The sequence below is a fragment of the Chelonia mydas genome, chromosome 14 (assembly GCF_015237465.2).
Source record: "Chelonia mydas isolate rCheMyd1 chromosome 14, rCheMyd1.pri.v2, whole genome shotgun sequence".
NCBI lineage: Eukaryota > Metazoa > Chordata > Testudines > Cheloniidae > Chelonia > Chelonia mydas.
Window position 1 is genome coordinate 15,205,208 of NC_051254.2, and position 20,904 is coordinate 15,226,111.

Here is a 20,904-nt window from a genome sequence, read left to right on the forward strand (position 1 = left end):
TTACCTGAATGGTTTTTGGTCTTATTTGACTGCCTTGGATTGTTTAGCATTTGGAGAATTAAAACCAGGCTCAGCCATTAGCACCTCCTTAAGACAAATGGGCAGGAGGAAATTAATAGGGCTGGAGTCTGGAGCCCAGGTGGTATTTCCCTCTGTTTGGCAACAGTAGATTGAATTGGAGAGTACAAAGGGTCTTCATAACTGAAACGGGGAGAGATGAGATTCTCCAGCAGACAGGGAGTCGGGGCAAATCCACATATTAGTTTACATCCTTTATTTCAGGTCTGTGATTGGGGAAAAATAAAGAGCTAACCTTATTCCTGAGAGTGCTGGCCTTTCCCCAGACTACCAGCCAAAAAAGTGCTTAGGTGGATTTGTGGATAGATGCTTCTGGTCTCTAAAGGGATGATGTTTTCTTCTGGTTTCATGGTGAAATATGGGCCACCTGATCCTGAGAGGGGCTGAGCACTTGATGCTGGGAAAGGTGCATCATTCAGGATCAGACCCATTGTCATTAAAGCAAAGATTGAGAGTGAAAGCTCTGCTGACTCAGGCCAGGTCTACACTTAAAACTTTTACCGGTAAAGCTATGTTGTTTGGGGTTGTGATTTTCGGGCTGGGTTGGTTTTTGCTACACAACTATGCTGGCAGAAGCCCTAGTTTAGACATAGTTATACTGGCATAAAAGTGCTTCTGCTTCTTAAATCATCCCAAGTGACATAGCTATGTTGGTTAGGGGGGTGATTCCCCTGCCCCAGTATAGTTGTAATGGTACAACCACTAATACAGATGCAGTTATTCTGAAATAAAGATACCTCATATCAGTATAACTTGGTTCAGGTCTAAACTAGAAATTCTTGCTGGGATAGAAGTGTCACTGGGGATTGGGGAGAGGTGTGTTGGGGTTCTTTTTTTGTTTTTTGTGTGAGATTTCTATACCAGCTAAAGCCCTAGTATAGATGCAGCTATACCAGCCAGGCTGTACTTTTACCGCTATTGATTGTTTGCTCGTGGGAGACAGCTTTACAATACTGGTACAAAGCACAGCTTGACTGGTATAGCTGCATCCACACCAGGAGTGCTTTGCTGGCATAATATATTGGTATTCCTGAACTGGAAAGGTGCTTCTAATGTAGACATAGCCTTAATTTTGCTCAAGGAACTAGTATAAGGGTAGGTCTATATTATGGGGCTAAGTTGACCTAAGTTATGCAACTCCAGTTACGTGAATAACGTAGTTGGAGTCGATGTACCTTAGGTTGACTTATTACGGTGTCTACACCGCGGTGGGTCGACGGGAGAGTTTCTCCCGTCGACTTACCTTATGCTTCTCGTTCTGGTGGATGGGAGAGAGATCGGCAGTCAATTTAGTAGGTCTAATGAAGACCTGCTAAATCAATCCCTGGTGGATTGATCGCTGCACGTCAATTCCCCAAGTAAGCAGAGACAAGCCCTAAGATGCGTCTACACTAGAAGGCCTATGTGTGTATTAGGCATACTAGATCTTGAAGCTGAAAATTGTTGTAGTTGTCTATAAGTGGTGAGATTCAGGAAAATCAGAGGAGGATTCTGATTAATCAGTCACAACTAAGGCCCCTCAGCATTATGGATGTGGTTCTTCAATCTTAGACATGTGAGTAAATCCTGTAGAAGTCACATGATTATGGTTATGCAGGATCCAGCCTCTTCGCTTGCCTATTTGTATCAGCAGCAGTTGCAAAGTTGTACAGTAGAAACAGTGTGTTTCTTTTTGTAGGTGAACTTCAATAAACGATGATGCCCTTCTGAATACTGGCATAATGGCACCCTCCAGATCTAAGACTCAGGACAAAGCTGCCAGGGCAAAGAAAGCTGGTAAGGAGAGAGCTGCTGGCTGTGAGAAAAAGAGCCCTCCTGAGGATTCCATGGTCCAAGGTGGGAGACTGAGGAAAGAAAAGAGCAATGCCCAAGCTACATCTGAAAAACCCTCTTCTGAAAAAGAGACAGTTCCTTTAGTTATATCTGTACAGAGCACGTCAAAGAGCCAGAGGGAGGCAAGGATTAAGGGAGGCAAAGAGTATGGCCACAAAAAGCAAGCCAAAGGGGAGAGAACCTCCAAGGGCAAGGACAAAAGAGAATTTGGTTCTGGTGGAAAGCATGGAGAACAATTAATGTCCAAGGAGAAGAAAAAAGTAAGGGGCTCCAAGCAACAGGATCTGAGAGGCCCAGGAAGCAAGGTCAGTGTTTGCCATGAGGTAAAGGCCACTGAAGACCGCAAGAAACGTACTTTTAAAAGGAAGCACAGGGAGCACCTGAGTGTGAGTGAAATGGCCATTGAGACTGAGTCTGTAAAGTCCTTCACAGTGGGAAGTACTGAGGGCTCCTCTCAAAAACGCGAGTCTCCTCAGACTGATGGCCGTGTCAGTGCTGGGAAAAAATACAATAAGAAGCATGTCTCCAAAGCAACCACCATCAGAAAGTCAGGTTCCCAGCTCCACGGCAGTCTGGAGCTCAGATCTAAGACAGTGAAGTGTGGGGGTGGGGGTGATGGACAGAAGAAGAAACAAGTTAGAAAATCAGCCAGGACTATTTCCAGTGTAAGTGAGGAAGGAAAGAGCCTGGAAAGCTCAGATGATGGGTCTTGTTTTGGCTCTAGAGATGAAGCCAGTTGTAGCCAAGCAAGAAGAAAGAGAGAGACTGGTGATGACAACACCCAAATCAGTGAAGACATAAGAAGCTCTTTGAAAGAACAACTCTCTATTGAGGAAAAAACTACACAGGAAAATTGGCTTCTGTCCAAAGGAAAAGGCTGCCGAGAGTCTCATGATGGAAACAACAACGCAACCGGGGAAAGTGAAAGAGAACAGGAAATGATGGACAACAGGCAAGAATCTGAAGATGAAGAAACTGTCTCAGAAGAGTCTGAGGCAGATGGGAAAATGAAGGAGCAGGATAAAGTCTCTAAGCAAAGAAAATCTACTCTAAGCGATAGCAGTGAGGAAGATTATAGTGCAGGGGCTTCAGAGGATGAAGTCAAAAGCTCAGCGAAGGGAGAAAATGAGAGTGATGAAGAAGAACAGGAAAACCTGTTGGAAAAAGACAACAGAGAAGAAATGTCTGAAGATGAGCAAGCTAAATCTGAAAGCAAGGAGGATGAAGAGGATGGTGTTGAAGAAATAGATGACGACAAGCGAGAGAGACCAAGAAGGAAACTGCTGCCTAGCACTGTCAAAGCAAAGCTCCTTAACATGGGCTTGAGCAAAGGCCCTCCGGGAAACAGTTGGGAAGGGAATATGAATGACAGCGGCAGTATGGTGAGAGATGGCCCTGTGTGGCCCACACAGCAAATGCCAAAAAAGAAATCCCAGAACCCTGAGACAATAAAGCAAGGTGAAGAGTTAGAACATGTACATCAGGATAGTTCTTCCTCAGACAGCAACAGGAGGGTGGATTCGGTGGTTGTGCTTGCAAAGAAGTGCAGTCCTCTCACTTTGCAATCCCAGATTCTCCTGAATCTGAAAAACAATCATAAAGTTGCCCAGGCCAAACTGTTGGCAAGAAGTAAACAAAGTCCTCTCCAGAAGGCAGCAGAAACTAGCTCTGACCTGGAGAAGGTTCAAAAGGTCCCTTCTAAAAAGAGTGCCACAAAAACGTATAAGGCACTTAGGGACTCCAGTATAGCTAAGGATCTTGGAGAGCCAAGATTAAGTCTCTCCAATGTTTCAAGTTCCTCCTCTAGTACTAAAAACCTAGCTGTTGATAAGCAGCATCTTGACAAGAGAGAGAAGATTGGGAAAGTAATTGGAAACGTCAAACACGCTTCGTGTCAGACTCTAGCAGTAAGAGAAGAGATAGCGGAGGAGAAAGTGATTGAAGAGGCACCCGCTGAAAAAGAGCGAGTGCTGAAGCAAAAGGGCATTCAGTCCCTGCACACCCTTTCGGCATTTAGAAAAGTAACTAGCTGGCTCAGCCAAAAACCTCCCAAGAAAGCAAGCCTGAAAGATCGTTTTCGGAGGGCGATGCGTGCAGTTGGTATCTCAGACTGGCTCCTGAAGAAGTTTGGGAAGAGGAGCAGCAAGCCATCTGGATTCAGAAGAAGAATGACGATCAGGATTGTTAGCACCACTGGACTAATCAATAAACAGGGCGGAGCCTCCCCTGGCCCAGCGGGAGAACAGAGAAAGAGGGAGTTGAGTAGCAAAAGCTCTTCTCAGCCATTGCTAGAATGGAATCATCCTCATACAGAGGAGCTGGAAGAAGCCCAGTTGGCTTCATGCAATTCTCCCCGTAATGAAGCTAACTCCTCTCTGCAATTGCTAAATTTGGAAGGACCTGCTAAGGAGAAGAACAGTGTCACTGATGCCAAATTCGCCATTGTGTTCCCCAGGGTCCATCACATGGTGAAGACAAGAGGAGTTTCTTCCGGGAATAGTGAATCACAGCTGCAGTCAATAGATGTATCTAGCAGGAAAGCAGTGATGTCTGTGCAACCGGGCTGCAAGTTCAAACATGACCTCTGGAAGGAGCAAACCTGTCAGAGGACCAGTCAAGGGCTTCCCCACAACGATGAAATTGATCTATCAATGCCAGGTGATCCGAGTCAAGCAAAATGCCTTGCAACCCAGTACAGAGTGACTAGGCTTTTGAGCTCCTCATCCCAAGAGATAAAGATGCCCGAGGGGAAAGATATATCCAAATCCCAGTTCCTCGCAAAGGGGCAAAGAGGGCAGTCACCATACCAGGCCACTAAACCCCCCCTCTTCCCAGAGGCAGCTGGAAACTATCGGTATGAGCAGGGCTTCCTTCCACAGGAGGAAGGAGAGGACTCAGGGGATCTGATGGCCTCTTACTTTGAGGGAGATGTTGACAAAGAGGCTGCAAATCTTATCCAACATGCTGGGTCTGAAGCCCCAGCCCAGGTGCACTGGACTCAGCGGCGAACTCTGGAGTGTGATCCTACGGCATGGCTGAACTCTGAAATGCTGCTCCCACGACTCACCATTGAGAACCTCAGCAAATGGGCCATGTATAAGGACCAGGATCTAGTCAAGACCCACAGGCCGAAGACATTGAGAGAAAGGTGGGAGGCAGAAGATGTCACTGAGGATATCCTTGAGATGGATGTGACATGGAAACAGGTATATTCTGCATTAGGCATGTAAACTTTAGGGTGCTGTCACCCTGCACACAATTCATAGCCATTTCTCCAATACATTTCAGGTGTACCTGGATGAAAACCATGGGGTGGAGCTTGAGGAGGTTGAAGATCTGTCCAGACTGGAGTAAGCATGTCAGTGATGTTCTGTGGATAGCAGGAAGTGGCTGGGGCTTATTTATTACCCATCAAAGACACTGTTGGCTCAGCAGCAGAAGGCAAATTGTAGAACATCAGCTATAACCCTAAAAAATGGGGTGGCTTCAGTGCTCATGACTGTGAGGGACGGATGGCCATTTAAACCAGAGGAAGGGCTGAATTATCCAATTTAGGCCCAGGCCTGTATTGGAGTGGGTGGGGAATTACGCTGGTGTAAGGGGAATCACAGCAGTATTGTGCAATCCCTCCCCAAACTCCTCTGTTCATAAGCAGAGTACACATTGCTTGCCGCATCTCCAGGGAGGAACGCCAGAGAAAGAGGGGTTCGTAATGGCGATCAGACCCCCTTGGAGGTGCAGACAGGGAACCCCACCTACACTGTAAGAAGCACCCTGTCCTGAAATGGGTTTTCAAGGATCAGTCCATTTACAGATTGGGAAACTGAGGCCCAGAGAGCTGAAGTAACTTTCCTAATACCAGGCCGAGAGCAAATGGTAGAAGAGGGAATAGAGCTCCTTGCTCTAACTCCTAGGCCACTGTCTGGTAAAATAGCCGGAAACAAAGAGCACACTGTTCCTGTGTGATGTATGTGGTGGAAAAGGAGAATCCGTGGGATGAGACACAGAGTGTCTATCTAATGGCCTAATCCTACTTGCACTGAAATCAGTGGCAAACCTCCTATTGGTCAGCTGCAGCAGGCTCAGGCTCTCTAACACGTCTTGTATCACTGGGATTGTTACTCTAGGTGACACAGGAATGCCCATGGGAGTTGCCCACACTGGCCCTGGCAACCTTTAGCACTGCTAAAACCAGTAGTAACTGATGAAATCCACATGGTTGTGTAGCAGAATTAAGGCTGATATCCTCTAGGTTGCAGACAGCAGGGACTAGCCCAATTGTGCAGGCATGGACAGGTCAGACAGTCCATCCAGGCAGTGTTCTCTCCCTCTCTCTCTCTCTTATACACACGCCCACGTGCAATCCTGAGTCCAGGGGTGGGTGATCAGGGCAGTCACCTTGGGCGCCAACTTCTGGGGGCACCAAATGGGGATGGGTTATTTTTTTTCTTTGTTTGCTCGTCTGTTCAGGGTTGCTGAAAACATTTTCCACCCTGGGTAACAAAACAGCTCGGGCTGGCCCTGCTTGCGCCTGCCATATTCTGGGCCTACCGTGTAAAATCGATGGATGCTACATCTGTTCCCCATCTTGCAGCATCCCTCAGACGATCAACAGACTATAATACATGAGTGAGGTTTGTGGATGAAGTTGGCTGATGGCTCACGTCTTGTGTTTCCAGGGAGGTCTGTGAGAGCTCCGTCCTTCTGTGTCTGAAGAAGAGATTCCATCGCAATTTCATTTACGTATGGCTGCTAGGTTTTTCAGTTCTTATTCATGTGGGACAAGGAATCTGAGGGTGGGGTTTCCCTTGCCCCATCCAGCCCTAGCAGGGTACAGTCCACAGGGTCCCAACGTTTCCCAGTAGTGATGAGATGTTGGCGTCACGGGGGTTTCACCTGCTGTATCTGTCCAGCATGGGACACCTCTCTCGCTCCTCATGTAGCCCCAGGTCCCCCTCCCCAAACCTCACAAAACTGTTGTTATCTGCTCCCATTATGGTCAGCATGGCCAGTCTCAAAGTCAGCCTCTAGGGGAGGACACAGAGGGACGCTAGACTGTCCCTCTTCCCACAGCCAGCGCAGGATACAACTGAGGCACCAAATGCACCTAGGTAATGGATTCTATCACAGCAGCACCCCCATAGCTGTATGGTTGTTGTTAACCTCTGTACCAATTGCCATCACTCTACGCACACCCAACAGAAAACCAGAGGGTGGGTGTGTGTGTGTGTGTGTGTGTTTCTGCTGTATGCAATCCAGACAGGGGAGCGCAGAGAGAATGTGGTTGTGGTTAGATAAGTGACTAGGTCAAACTGGCACAACAGATCTGCTCCTTGTATGTCTTTCACACAAGACGTATCTGTTCGCTTTTCTGGCAAAGATAAGACCTTACTCTTGTTAGCCTAGCACAGCCAGTGCAGCTACAGGAAGGAGAGTGACCTGGAGTCTGCTCTGCTTTGCCCATCAGCAGCACAACGGAGGGCTCTGATGGCAGAATCTTTACAGCTGCTGTGGAGGCAGAAGCCATCTGGGTTTGCTGGTCCCCCAGTGGGGAGTCTGGAAGGCTGAAGCTAGAGAAACCATCTCACTGGTAGATGAAGCCAATAAGTGGACAGAGAAGAAGTGTGGTACCCAACAATGTTTGCAGAGTAGTCACTCCTTAACTCTGCAATCTCACCCCACTGTGCTTTGGTATTGTAACCTATTTGGCGCAGGCATATACCCACTGCTCTAAGACCCCTTGAATGGCCAGGCATAATGGGGTGAGCGAGGATGATCATTGCCTTGAACCCAGGACTGGCAGTGTGAAATGTTTGTGATGCAGCCTGGAAAGCCTTGAGTTTCCCTTGATTATGAGCGTTCTTTGAACACCTTATGGCTCCAGTTTCAGTCTCGGCTAAGTTAGGAGGGAACACCCATCCCTCTCATCCCTTGAATGCCAAATGGGATTTATGGTTTTGGCCTCAAACTATGCAGAACGTGTTAGCTTTGGCCAAGTTTCACTTTGATCCTGAAAGTCCAAATGGAGCTCAGAGGAAGTGTGTGGATGTGAAGAACATGCCCCCCAAATTAACTAAGCCCCTTTGCAAATCAAAACAAATTAGCTCTGCCCAGAATGACTTTGGCTTCCAGAAGTTTAAATCAGATCCTTTAATGTTACTTTAAAGCTGATTTAATTTTTGTTTTGGTTATGCAATATATACTTGAGGCCTTCCCAGTTAATTCCAGATCCCACAGAATCATAGAATATTAGGGTTGGAAGAGACCTCAGGAGGTCATCTAGTCCAATCCCCTGCTCAAAGCAGGACTAACCCCAACTAATCATCCCAGCCAGGGCTTTGTGAAGCCGGGCCTTAAAAACCATCCAGAAATCTCTAATCATCCAGTGGATATAATAAAACCAAACTCTATTTTCCCCCTTCTAGACCTACATTGGGCAAATCTTGGTCTCTGTGAATCCTTTCAAGCCCCTCAATCTCTACTTGGAAGAGGTGGTGACCCAGTACCAGCAGGGGACGCTCTCCAAAAATGCCCCGTATGTATGCTTGTTTCTTCACAACTAAGTCTGTTCATGATTCTTAACCTGCAGAGTCCTGTGTTGCCCCTGGGCTCCCAGGACCATTTCACTTGGCCAGAGGTCATCTCTGGAGTAGGACTAGTGCAGTGCTAAGTGTATGGTACGTCCAGCACAGGGGTACTTGTATGGCACTCTGATATTGTTGCCGTAGGTGCCATATGCCATGTTTTATTGGCTAACGATTTCCACCTGAGGAGCAAAAGTGGGCCTGATGCAAACACCACTGAACTTCAGAAAAGCTTGGACTGAGACCTGAGCTGTACCGTTGAGCTTATCTCTTCTACTGTGAGAGAGACTGAAAAGGATGTCACTTCAGAGTCTGTAACCCTAATCGAACCTCCCTCTTCCCCTTGCAGTAACACTCTGAGGGATTAAGATGCCAGAGACTGAAATGAGACATTTATTGAAATCTCCCCTAGCCTGACAAATGTCCCTCCCTGTGTAACACTATAATGATACTCAGTACTTACATATCCAAGCACTGCCTGGCCCAGCTGAGCCACAGTGTTGAGAACAACATCTTCACTTCCAACCAGGCTGGAGGGCGTTTAGCCCATGCTAGTGATAAGACCAAGCTGTGATTGGTGGTTCAGAGCTGGATGCAGAACCAAACAAGTTCATGGATCCTCAGGTAAAATGCTGGCTTACAACCGGGTCCAAAACCTGTTGCAGTAAATGGGAAAGGCTCCCCTTGATTTCAGTTGTGCAGATGCTTTTGTCTAGTTGCTGGATCCAGCCACTGTAATAGCTTCCCTCTTCTAGCTTTTCCTTCAGCTCAAGTTTCCTTCAGGTTTAGCTGAAGGTCCCAGGTTCAATCCCTGCCGATGGCCAAAGAGACTGTGGCCATCCCTCGGGATTTTGGCAGTAGCATTCCACCATTGCTAACACCAATGCTGCTCTGCTGGAGCTAGCAACATTGGGAGCCCCAGTCTGGATGAGGCTCCTGTGGCCACTGGTTTGTTTAACTTGCTCAGATTGAGTCTAAATGACACATGGCATTTAAAAAGCTGTTGGCTACAGGAGCCATAGTCACACTAGGGCTCCCAAGGTGGCTATTACAAGTGGAGCTACAGTAGTGAGAGATTTGCCCTCCCATGCCCAGCTATACATATGCTGCCATGGCCAGAGCTGGCGCTAGGCATAAGCAGACTAACCAATTGCTTAGGGCCCCGAGCAGCTCAATGAGCCCCCCATTCCTTTTTTATTATAAGAACTTGGCTGTTTTAGTATTGTGGGGAGACAGGAGGGGACAAAAATATTCCTGTTTAGGGCCTCCCAATGAGCTAGCACTGGCTCTGGCCATGGCTCTCGGATCTGAGATTCTGTTACAGGCCCACCTCCAGTGCGGATATCCACGAACTAACCCCTGGTACTGTGTTTGTGCAGGCAGGAAATCAGGGCCAAAGTAACAAATGGAAATTTTTTTTTCTTTTCATCTAGACACGTCTTTGCCATTGCGGAAATGGCCTACTCTCTGTCCCAGACTTCAGAGCAAGAGCAGTGCATCGTCATCAGGTAGGAAATGAGGACATTATGTGGGGCTGAGATTCCTCCTCTCCCTCCAAGTTTTTGCCCCATTGAAACAACTGTTCCAGAGGATTGAAAAATAGCACACGTTATATGCATATTTTAACAAGACTCTCTGAGTGATACAGGGAATTATAGACCAGTAAGCCTTAGATCTGTGCCTGGCAAAATGATTGAATCTATAAAAACAGAACAGCAAAACACCTGGAAGATCATGATATAATAAGGTTTAACTAGCCAGATTTCGCAAAGGAAAATCATGCCTCACTAATCTCTTAGAATTCTACAAAGCCTTGTACAAGGTTCCATACAAGAGGCTACTAAAGAAGCTAAGAAATTATGTTCTAAGGCAAAGTATTGTCTTGGATCAAAAACTGGCTAGGATACAGAAAGCAGAGAGTAAGTATAAATGATGAATTTTCATCATGGCACGAAGTTAACAATGGGGACCTCAAGGTTCTAGAGTAGGTCCTGTGTTCTTTAATATATTTATTAATGATCTGGAAAGGGGGTTGAGCAGGGAGGTAGCAAAATCTGCAGCTGTCACTCTCACACCTTGGGGGATGCAATCCAGATCAGCAAGGGGTTGTGTCAGCATTTGCCCTGCAACCCTGGGTGCCTTACAATGCTTTACTGCTATAGCTCCCAGCCTGGCACATTCACAGCCAGCTCACAAGCATGTAGGTCACATGCTGAGTGTGTGTGTGTGCGCTAGACAGTCCTGGTTTAGCAGCTCTGACCCCAGCAGCCTGTCTACAGCCTCCTATTCTGGCCTCCACCAGAATTTGTTACAACCTGAAAGGTGACCCCACCACATGCCCAGTCCCGAATTTCCCCAAAACCATGTGCTCTGCAATGCCCAGCCTTCTCCAGGACAGTTCAGAGAAATAATAAGGTTTATTGCTCCTTTAAAGAGACAAAAGCTCATCACAGCTTATTCACCATTCCCTGAAGATACAGTACTGAGTTGTTTATAGTGAAAATAAAACAAATGTATTAACAATAGCACATAGATTAAGTGATGCCAAGTACAAGAAATAAAGTTAGACCGAGTTACAAGCAAATAAAAGTGAAGATACGTTTCTAGAAGTCTAAAACTTAATCTAGCTAGGGATCGGCTTTATTCAAGATTTTTTTTCTCACGTAAATTCAGTTCCCAGACACTTCAACCCCCACTTGGTTGAAGGACCCATCTTACCCAGTTTGCAGGAGCTCTATCCCCTTGTGTCTATCTCGTGATGGATGCCAAAGATGTCTTCTGTCCTTGCTTATATCTTCCAAAGTTCAATGACCTTGTTTCAGGAAGCAAGATGGCCTCATGCTGTTCTTCCCTCCCTCTGGACTTCCCAACCCCTAGCTGATTTCTGTGTAAATGGGGCTTCCACTGTTATTGGTCTTATCTGGCTTATATTTCATTGGAGACAGATAGATAGTTGCCTTCCCTCCTGCCTGGGTGCGAATCCTGTTTCTCCCTGTTTGGTCACAGACTTTAAAGCCTAATATCATTAAATATCCATATTTCCTCATAAAAATACATACATTTCAGAATGATTATTAGTCACCAATGTGCCATTAGCTTTCAGAGAGGACCTCACTATACACTTTTATAAAACAGTAATACTGTACACAATTACTTGATTCAATTGCTTATCACTCGAGGTTCAGCTCTCCCCCTTCCATCTTTATAGACCAAGAAATCTTTTCAGTGTATTATTTGGATACTCTGTGCAGTACTGCTCACCCCATCTTAGAAAGTGCATTACAGAAACCTGAAGCGGTGTGGGGGAGGGTTCAGAGAAAGGTGACAAGAACAATCAGTGATCACGCTCTCATGTGATGAGAGACAGGAAAGATTAGGATGGCTACCTTAGAAAGGAGATGAATAAGAGGGGGCATAAGTCTATGAAATAATGAATGGTCTGGAGAAGGTAGATCGGGAGCTTGTGTTCTCCCTGCTGCACAGCACAAGAACAAGAGAACTTTCAAAGACATGAAATGGCGGAAAGTTCAAAACTGGTCAAATGAAATACTTTTTCACTCCATGTGTAATTTAAACTATGGAATTTATTGCCTCAGGAAGTAATTGAGTCTAAGAACTTGGCAAGAGTCAGAAGGGGTTGGACACTAATATGGATACTGAGACTATCTAGGGTGGTTATAACTAATGATAACACTGGAAAGGCTGTTAAACCTCATGCTTCAGGGATTAAGCCAATCTCTAACGAGGAGACTAGGGTGAGACCTACTTTGGGAAGTAGATTATCCTACATCTGCCCACTGTGGGTTCTCACACCTTCCTCTGAATAATCTGGTGCTGGTCACTGTCGGACAGACGGACCTTGAATCTGATCCAGTCTGGCATTTCCTATGTTCCTAACAAACAGCCTTGCCCTCTTGAGGCATCTCCAGGTGCCTCTGAGCACGTGGGAGACATGCCCACTCACAATTGGCTATGCAGGATGACATTTATCAGTCACTTTTGAAACAATCACCCCAGCATGCAGCACTTCCTGGCAGGGGCGCCAGAACAGGAGGGCCAGGGGGCCATGGCCCCCCCACTTTTTACCGACCGTCAGGGCAAGTGATGAGGGGACAGGAGCAAGCGGGGGGGTGGGGCCTCAGGGGGAAGGGGTGGTGTGGGGGCATTGCCTTGGGGGTGTGGCATGACATGGAGGAGGCGGGTTCACAGTTTGGGCTCCTGTGACTCCCCCACTTTTAGGCCACTTCCACCGCTCATGCTTCCTGGAGTGATGTTGCCATGTTGATCGTGCTGATTGGTTGCCATGGCAAATACATTGCTGCTGGAAGAAATCCTGTCTGGGTAGATGAAACAGGATGACATAAAATTGTGCTGACTGGCTCTGTGGGATGTACGACATCCATGGAAAGGTTAATATGTAAAGCCAGAAGCCTTAAAAAGTTGCTTGATTACAGTGCCCTGCCCTCAGAGTATGGTCAGACTGTCAGCCAATGACAGTTTTGTTTTTATGATGTCAGCCGTTTATCTTGTATTTCTTTGGTTGCATGTTGTCACTCTGTCTGGCCCAGGGAAGCTGTGTGAATGGAGAGCTGGGAAAAGCTAGGACTCCCCTTCCACAACCTGCTTGTGTAGTTTGAACTTAGCTGCTCATCGTAGGCCTGAGCTGATTTCCCCACAGTCTGAGGTGGGAAGGGAAGTGGGTTGGCTCTGGATCTGGGGTTTTTGTTGGGCCAATTTTTCTAACTTGGTGCCAGACTTTTAAATATTATGGGCCAGATCCTGAGTTGCTGTAAATCATTGTCTTAGGCAGAGCTATGCTGACTCACACCAGCTGAAGATCTTGCCTAATTACTCTAGGCAAGATAGTCCGATTCTTATAGCCATCTCTGATCCTTATCCCTTTCTCCCCCAGTGGGCACAGTGGATCAGGTAAAACGGAAGCTGCCAAAGCAATCATGCGGTACCTGAGCACCTTGTACCAGAGACAAGACAGGCCCGGGATCAGGCAGGTAAGGGGTGGCTAATGTTTCCATGTACTGTGACACAGGCGCTGGCTTCTTCCTTTCCCAGGGGGTACTGAACTCCCACTCAGCCCAGGCCCTGCTCCCCTCCACCTATTCCTGCCCCTGCCCCTCCTCTTCCCACCCCTACCTCTCCCAGTCCCGCCCCCACCCCTCCCCAGTGTGCTCCGTCCCAGCTCCTCCCCCTCCACCCAGCTCCTGCATGCCACGGAACAGCTGATCGCAGCAGGTGGGAGACACTGGGAGGGAGGGGGAGGAGTTGATTGGCAGGGCTGCCAGTGGGCGGGAGGCGCTAGGAGGGAGGAGCTGGCTGCTGGTGGGTGCTTAGTACCCACTAATTTTTTTCTGTGGGTGCTCCAGTCCTCCATCCCTGGAGCACCTACGGAGTCGGTGCTTATGTATTGTGATGTGTGCTTATAGTCATGTTATGTAATGCACTACAGGAAGGTGCTCAGATACTATGGTGATGAGCACAATATAAAAAACCGAATAGTATAACATGGAATAGAATGGATCAGCATGGAGTGGCTAACATCAAGCTGACCAGGGCTGAAAAACAAAAGCAAAGCAGGGGCTCACACCGTTCATGTCTGTTCTTAAGTTGGAGGTAGAGAAAGAGGGGTGAGTGTCTGGCATCAGAGTGTGGCTGGCCATGTTCACCATGGAGTGGACCACTGGGGGCCACATGTTTCAGTCCGTGTCTTTTCAAAGGTAGCTGATCTAGCAGTTCAAGGCCCAGACACCAGCCTGCTAAGATCTGGGGCACCAGGCACTGCCGTCTAAGGCCGGCTTGAACCAGTGAGAACATTTTCTAGCTTCACTTTCACCCACTGTTGTGGGTGAGCAACAGCCATCGATAGTTACGCTGATCACGTGACCTGAATCTCGATTTGGAATTCAGGTCACGTGAGTGCAGACCCACAGGAATGTAGTTTGAAAGAAGCTGGAGTCCCAGTGATGTCAGTGGGGTGTAGGCACCTTTGAAAATCTCCTTGAATGTATAAGGACTCAGAGTGAATTCACTGCTCTTGGGTGCTGGGTGCACAGCTTTAGAACCCTATGCCGATTGTTCACAGAACAGGCAGCGGTAGAAGCGGCACAAGCTTCCCCATCCTACACATCCCCTCTGGCTTGGAAGGCCCATCTGTATGGGCAAGATGGTTTCAGTGGTCTGTTCAGGCTTCTGAACTGTCTCTCTACCAAGATCGCCAGAAAAGGTTCCAGTTATGGCAGAGATGGTTTTTGTGAAGCGGGCACCTACCTGTCAGGAACTGAGCAAATGAAAAGAAACTTGTGTCATGCTTAGGTCACTAGGTCAATTTGTGTCATGCTTAGGTCAACTTATGTCATGCTTAAGTCCACAGTGAGGTGGGAATAACTATCAGTCACTGCCAGCCTGGCGTTGGGTCCAGCTAGTGACCTAGTGCTAGAGGCTCCATATCGTATTACTGCTTCCTTGAGCTGTATTCCCTGGCTGGGTGTTGGATACACCTTGTGTTTCTGGTCATGTCTTTCAGTCCAACGCCATTGGGACAAGGACCATCCCTTTTTTCTATGTTTGTAGGGTACCTGGCACTATGGGGCCCTGGTCTCTGGGCAATGCCACAGTGTTATCTGGTTGTTAAATATAAGGTCTTGTATCCTCCGCCCTCTCCCAGCCCTGTGACGTACTGCCCATTCTGGAGAGCTTTGGGAATGCTAAAACCATCCTCAACGACAACTCGAGCCGCTTTGGGAAGTTTCTGCACATCCACCTGAGACCGTGAGTCAAAGGGCACTGCCCTTAGCCAACAATGCAGCGATGCATGCTGGAGTGGGAGGAGAATGAGCCAGGCATGCACAGGAACAGATCCAGTGCTAATCTGCTGGGAAGTGAGTTGTGCAGGGGGGTTGTGCAACAACAGCCCTCCCTCCCCTACACTTTCTATGGGGGGCGGGGTCAGCTTGCACCGCTGGGTTTGCTTTGAGTTTTGTCTACAAAAGAACACATGAAACTTGCAAGATTTCCCTGCTTGAAACCACCAAGCCCCTATCTATTGTGCTCTCCTTATTACAATAGCACTGAGATCAGGGCTCCATTGTGCTAGGTGCTGTACATACACCCAGGGAAAGAGAGTCCCTGTCCCAAAGAGCTTACAGTCTAAATAGATGAGACTATGGGGGAGGGGACAAAATGGGGGAGGGGAAACAGAAACATACAGAGATTAACAGACTTGCCCAGGGTCACACAGCAGGTCAGTTGCAGAACGAGAACCCAGGTCTCCTGACTCCCAGTCTAGTGTGCCCTGCCTGCTGGACCTCTGTCTGCTTCAGAGTGACAAGTTACCATGTTTGAGACCAGTTACAACGCAGTAGAAGCTGGTGAGGTTCTGGTAACATGGCTGAGTCTTGCAGTGCAGAGAGGACTGAACAGTCTTAACTGTGGAGCTGTAGCATGGGCTTGAACCAGTGAGAACGCAGTGGGGCTCGGGCGGGCTCAGGCTTCGGTCCCCCTTCCTGGGTCGTGAAGTACTTTTTGTTGTCAGAAGGGGGTCACGGTGCAATGAAGTTTGAGAACCCCTGACCTGTCCACACCTACCATGCTGCTCAGCCATGTTTGTGACACCGTGTTCCAGGAAAAGCTCCACCATTGCCTTGCCAGCTGGGCAGCTGCTGCAAACCTTCCTCCCTGGGGAGGGCCCTGGGGTACATGTGGTAGAAACTGGGAAGGAGTCAACTGAGAAGCTATAACTTTGACATGGCAAATATTTTACTAAGTAAGGGTCTGTAATAAAACCATCCCTACAGCATAACTCCCATGTAATGTTTAGGTCTCTCCTAAACTCCAGCCCCTACAGCACCGTAGGAGCCAGAGTCATGGATCAGGACCCCACTGTGCTAGGTGCTGTACAAACACAGAACAAAAAGCTGGTCTCTGCCCCAAAGAGCATACAATTTAAGTATAAGACAAGAGACAACGGGTGGATCTAGACAGACGAGGGAGCACAAAGAAACAGTGTGCACATACGTGTGGAGAATGGTTAGGGAACATGCACAGGTTACACCTGGGACCATTTTGGGGATTGCTCAGTCTGGATCTTTTTGGTTTGCTATGTGTAGAGAAGGGAGATCCAAGTGCCCCTGAATTTGGGGAGGTTGTTCACAGTCTAAGCCTGGATCCAGATGCATATTCTAGAGCTGGCTCCTTTCTCTATAATGGAGCTGCTCCAAGATCCCAGCTCTGAAGACCTCTAAACTTTGGAGTCGTTGGGCTTTGAAATTCAAATCCAAGTTTTGCATCTTGGATTTGTATCTCTGGGTAAGGACTCCCTCTGCCTGGCCCCCTGTACAGAGTATATGGGTCTCCAGCAAACCCTCAGTCTTCTCTCACAGAACCCTTCCCCCCTCTCTCTCGCACACACAGTGGGGTCGTGATGGGTACGTCCATCTCCCAGTACCTTCTGGAAAAGTCCCGCGTTGTGTTTCAGGTAAGAACCAACCACCCCCACTTCCCCAGACAGGTCAGAATCTCTGCATGTCTAGGCTGTGTTTGTGGGTTAGGGTCTATGTTAATTACCAAGTGCAAGGAATGCCTGCAGCTTCTCTAGGCAGATGGCAAGAGGCTGGCCCTTAGTCCTAGTGGAAGGTAGTAAAGTTTCAGGTTAGCATTAGTGTTAGTCTCATGTGTCACCTACATGGGCTGAATCTAGTGAGCGCACAGGTTGAGCTTTATCAAGGTGTCTGCAGCCCCTCCTATGGTGGAGCCCTCCATGCACCACTCTGCTGCCCTGCCGCATTCCCTGCTGGGCTAGTCCTGGGCCTCCCCTGCGCAGATGCTGCCAGCTGTGATGAACTGTGTGGTGCTTTTGTGAAATGGACAAAAATCTATCAGGGCCTGGGTTCAGACACTATTGACTTGGGAGCATAGGTGCCCAGAGATGATAGACTAACCCAGATGGCCTTGCCCCCATTCTACTTCTCCATCCAAGCCCCCTATCTGTTTTTTTTTTATATGGTAAGATAGATCACAGGCCTCACAAACACTTTACTCAGCTGTAGTGTCTTTTTTAAATGTCCAACCGTTACAGCACTTTCAGCACGTTCTCAGTAAACCCAAATCTAATTAGGTGATTTTCAATGACTGACTTGATTAAACCCATCGTTACCATTGCCAAACAATTTCTAGAACTGCGGTAAAGAAATTATCTCATTGCTGCTGTCTGTTTGACATCGGCCCTGCACAATGCATGAATCCCATAACTATTGTTTATTTCTATAGTGCCATATTAATGTATTAACTAGGGCTATCAAGCAGTTAAAAAAATTAATCGTGATTAATCACACTTAATAGTAGAATACCATTTATTTAAATATTTTGGATGTTTTCTATATTTTCTAATATACTGATTTCAATTACAACACAGAATACAAAGTATACAGTGCTCACTTTATTTTTGATTACAAGTATTTGCACTGTAGAAAAACAAAAGAAATAGTATTTTTCAATTCACTTTATACAAGTACTGTAGTGCAATCTCTTGATCATGAAAGTTGAACTTACAAATGTAAAATTATGTAAAAAACAAACAAAAAAACTGCATTCAAAAATAAAACAATGTAAAATTTTAGAGCCTGCAAGTCCACTCACTCCTACTTTTTGTTCAGCCAATTGCTCAGACAAGCAAGTTTGTTTACATTTGCAGGAGATAATGCTGCATGTTTCTTGTTTACAATGTCACCTGAAAGTGAGGACAGGCATTCTCATGGCACTGTTGTAGCCGGCGTCACAAGATATTTATGTGCCAAATGCGCTAAAGATTCATCTGTCCCTTCATGCTTCAACCACCGTTCCAGGGGACATGCGTCCATGCTCGATGACAATCCAAAGCAACGTGGACCGAAGCATGTTCATTTTCGTTATCTGAGTCAGACGCCACCAGCAGAAGACTGATTTTCTTTTTTGGTGGTTCAGGTTCTGCAGTTTCCACAATGGAGTGTTGCTCTTCTAAGACTTCTGAAAGCATGCTGCACATTTTATCCCTCTCAGATTTTAGAAGGCACTTCAGATTCTTAAACCTTGGGTCGAGCGCTGTAGCTATCTTTAGAAATCTCCCATTGGTACCTTCTTTGCATTTTGTCAAATCTGCAGTGAAAGTGTTCTTAAAATGAACAACATGTGCTGGGTCATCATCCAAGACTGCTATAACATTAAATATATGTCAGAATGTGGGTAAAACACAGAGCGGGAAACATACAGTTCTCCCCAAGGAGTTCAGTCACAAATTTAATTAACACATTATTTTTTTAATGAGCATCATCAGCATGGAAGCATGTCCTCTGGAATGATGGCCGAAGCACGAAGGGACATATGAATGTTTAGCATATCTGCCATGTAAATACCTTGCAGGCCAGCTACAAAAGTGCAATGCAAATGCCTGTTCTCACTTTCTGGTGACATTGTAAATAAGAAGAGGGTAACATTATCTCCTGTAAATGTAAACAAACTTGTTTATCGTAGCAATTGGCTGAACAAGAAGTAGGACAGAGTGGCCTTGTAGCTCTGAAGTTTTACATTGCTTTGTTTTTGAGTGCAGTTATGTAACAAAAAAAAAAATCTACATTTGTAATTTGCACTTTCATGACAGAGATTTCACAATAGTACTTTGTATAAGGTGAATTGAAAAATACTAGTTCTTTATCATTTTTACAGTGCAAATATTTATAATAAAAAATAACATACACTTTGATTTCAATTACAGCACAGAATACAATATATATGAAAATGTAGAAAACATCCAAAATATGTAATACATTTCAGTTGGTATTCTATTGTTTAACGGTGTGATTAAAACTGCGATTAATCACAATTAATTTTTTTTAATCACGATTAATTTTTTGAGTTAATCGCATGAGCTAACTGCGATTAATCGACAGCCCTAGTATTAACTGAAAGGGTTTGCAATCTAATAGGTCTGAGGTGTGTGTTACAGGTGCCCCCCCCGTGTCACTCCCCAGAGGATGAGAGTTGTTACTGCATCCAGCTCGCAGAGTCGTGGCTCTCGAGCTCAAGCTGTAGCAGGTCATGTTTTTAGATCTTCAAGTCCCCAGTTCAATCTCTGGCGTGTTGGCCAGGCTCAGCTAAAGTCCATGTAAACTGCTGTGTTCCTACTGGGCAGCATAACATTGTTGCAAGTAATGTTCTGGCATGCGCATGTGTTAAGTTAAACTGCTTTGGAGACCGATCTGGGAACAAGAGTAGCTCCAGAAAGATGTCTAGAAGCTGGTAAAAGTGTTTCTATCATTCTTTGGAAAGCTTTTCCCCCACTGTTTTTTCTTTCCCAGGAGAAATGGATGATTAATAACAAATCCTCCACTTGGGTATATTTTTCCTTAGACGAAGATACAAGGACAAAATGTGCCCTAACTTAACATCAGTCTAAGCCCTTTGGGCCAGGTTCACACCTAGGGTTGCAAGTTTTCGTTGGATGTATTCCTGGAGATTTAATTACATGACATAATCTTTAATTAAATATTAATCTTTAATTCCTGGAGACTCCAGGCCAATCCTGGGGGGTTGGTAACCCTATATTGCTGGTGTACAACAGGGTAGCTCCACTGATGTCCATGAAATCACATTGATTTATACCAACAGAAAATCTGGCCTACTGAAGTTAACAGGCATTATTTGGCTCAGATTTGCAGTAGGGATAGGAGAACCCAGTATGGTTAAGTAAGAGCTCCCTCTATCCCCAGCAGCTTGAACTACACTCCTTAAAGTTTATTAAAAGTTCCATTAATTTTTCTCTCCCCCTGCTCTGCTTGGGTATGCAAGGACCAGCAGTGGGAGCCCTGTGAAGGGGGTTGTTTGTTTCTATCCTGGTTACAGGAGGCACTGGATGGAAACTTCAAAGCAAGCCTGTTCTTTTGCAGTCTGTAGCCTGGCTTTGCAGAGCCCAGAGGTTCGCATGGGTTCCGTACTTCAGGGGATTTGTCTGATGAAGTTTTGACTTCCCGTAGCTCTGAGATGCAATGGGGTGGTGGAGCGAGATGTTTGGCCCACAGTGTGAGTGATCTCCTTTCAGGCCCATGGTGAGAGGAGCTACCATGTGTTTTATGAGCTGGTGGCGGGGCTTCCTGCAGAGCAGAAAGAGAAGCTTTTCCTGCACGAGGCAGAGACTTACTTTTACCTGAATCAGGTGAGTGAGGGGGTGGAGTGAGCTGCTCCAGCAGGCAAGGGAGAGACATGGTTGAACCAGTACTTTAGTCTCTGATCAGCCTGGTGCTGGGGACCCAACAAGAAACAGGTAAGATGATGAGCTCTGTGCTTTCTTCCTGGATTGCCCCTCCTGGAGGTGGCACACGGTTACGTTTTGGATCTTGGCTGCCATCTGCACTGTCTGGGCCCCCCT

The 20,904-nt window shown here is 46.6% G+C and overlaps 1 protein-coding gene across 6 annotated transcripts in view; it reads left to right on the top strand.

Moving 5' to 3' along the window:
* The window catches only part of MYO15B (myosin XVB), a 137,958-nt gene that overhangs the window by 32,505 nt on the left and 84,549 nt on the right, over positions 1 to 20,904 (top strand). For all 6 annotated transcript variants that reach the window (XR_006285871.1, XR_006285870.1, XR_006285869.1 and 3 more), the window contains 9 exons: positions 1,757 to 5,117; positions 5,200 to 5,261; positions 6,591 to 6,654; positions 8,337 to 8,446; positions 9,929 to 10,003; positions 13,408 to 13,504; positions 15,175 to 15,278; positions 16,920 to 16,983; positions 20,578 to 20,691. Coding sequence is in view for 1 of the 6 variants with exons in the window: in XM_043528668.1 (XP_043384603.1) it covers positions 1,800 to 5,117; positions 5,200 to 5,261; positions 6,591 to 6,654; positions 8,337 to 8,446; positions 9,929 to 10,003; positions 13,408 to 13,504; positions 15,175 to 15,278; positions 16,920 to 16,983; positions 20,578 to 20,691 (4,008 nt within the window). In the remaining 5 variants the exon portion in view is untranslated. The remainder of the gene's footprint in view (positions 1 to 1,756; positions 5,118 to 5,199; positions 5,262 to 6,590; positions 6,655 to 8,336; positions 8,447 to 9,928; positions 10,004 to 13,407; positions 13,505 to 15,174; positions 15,279 to 16,919; positions 16,984 to 20,577; positions 20,692 to 20,904) is intronic.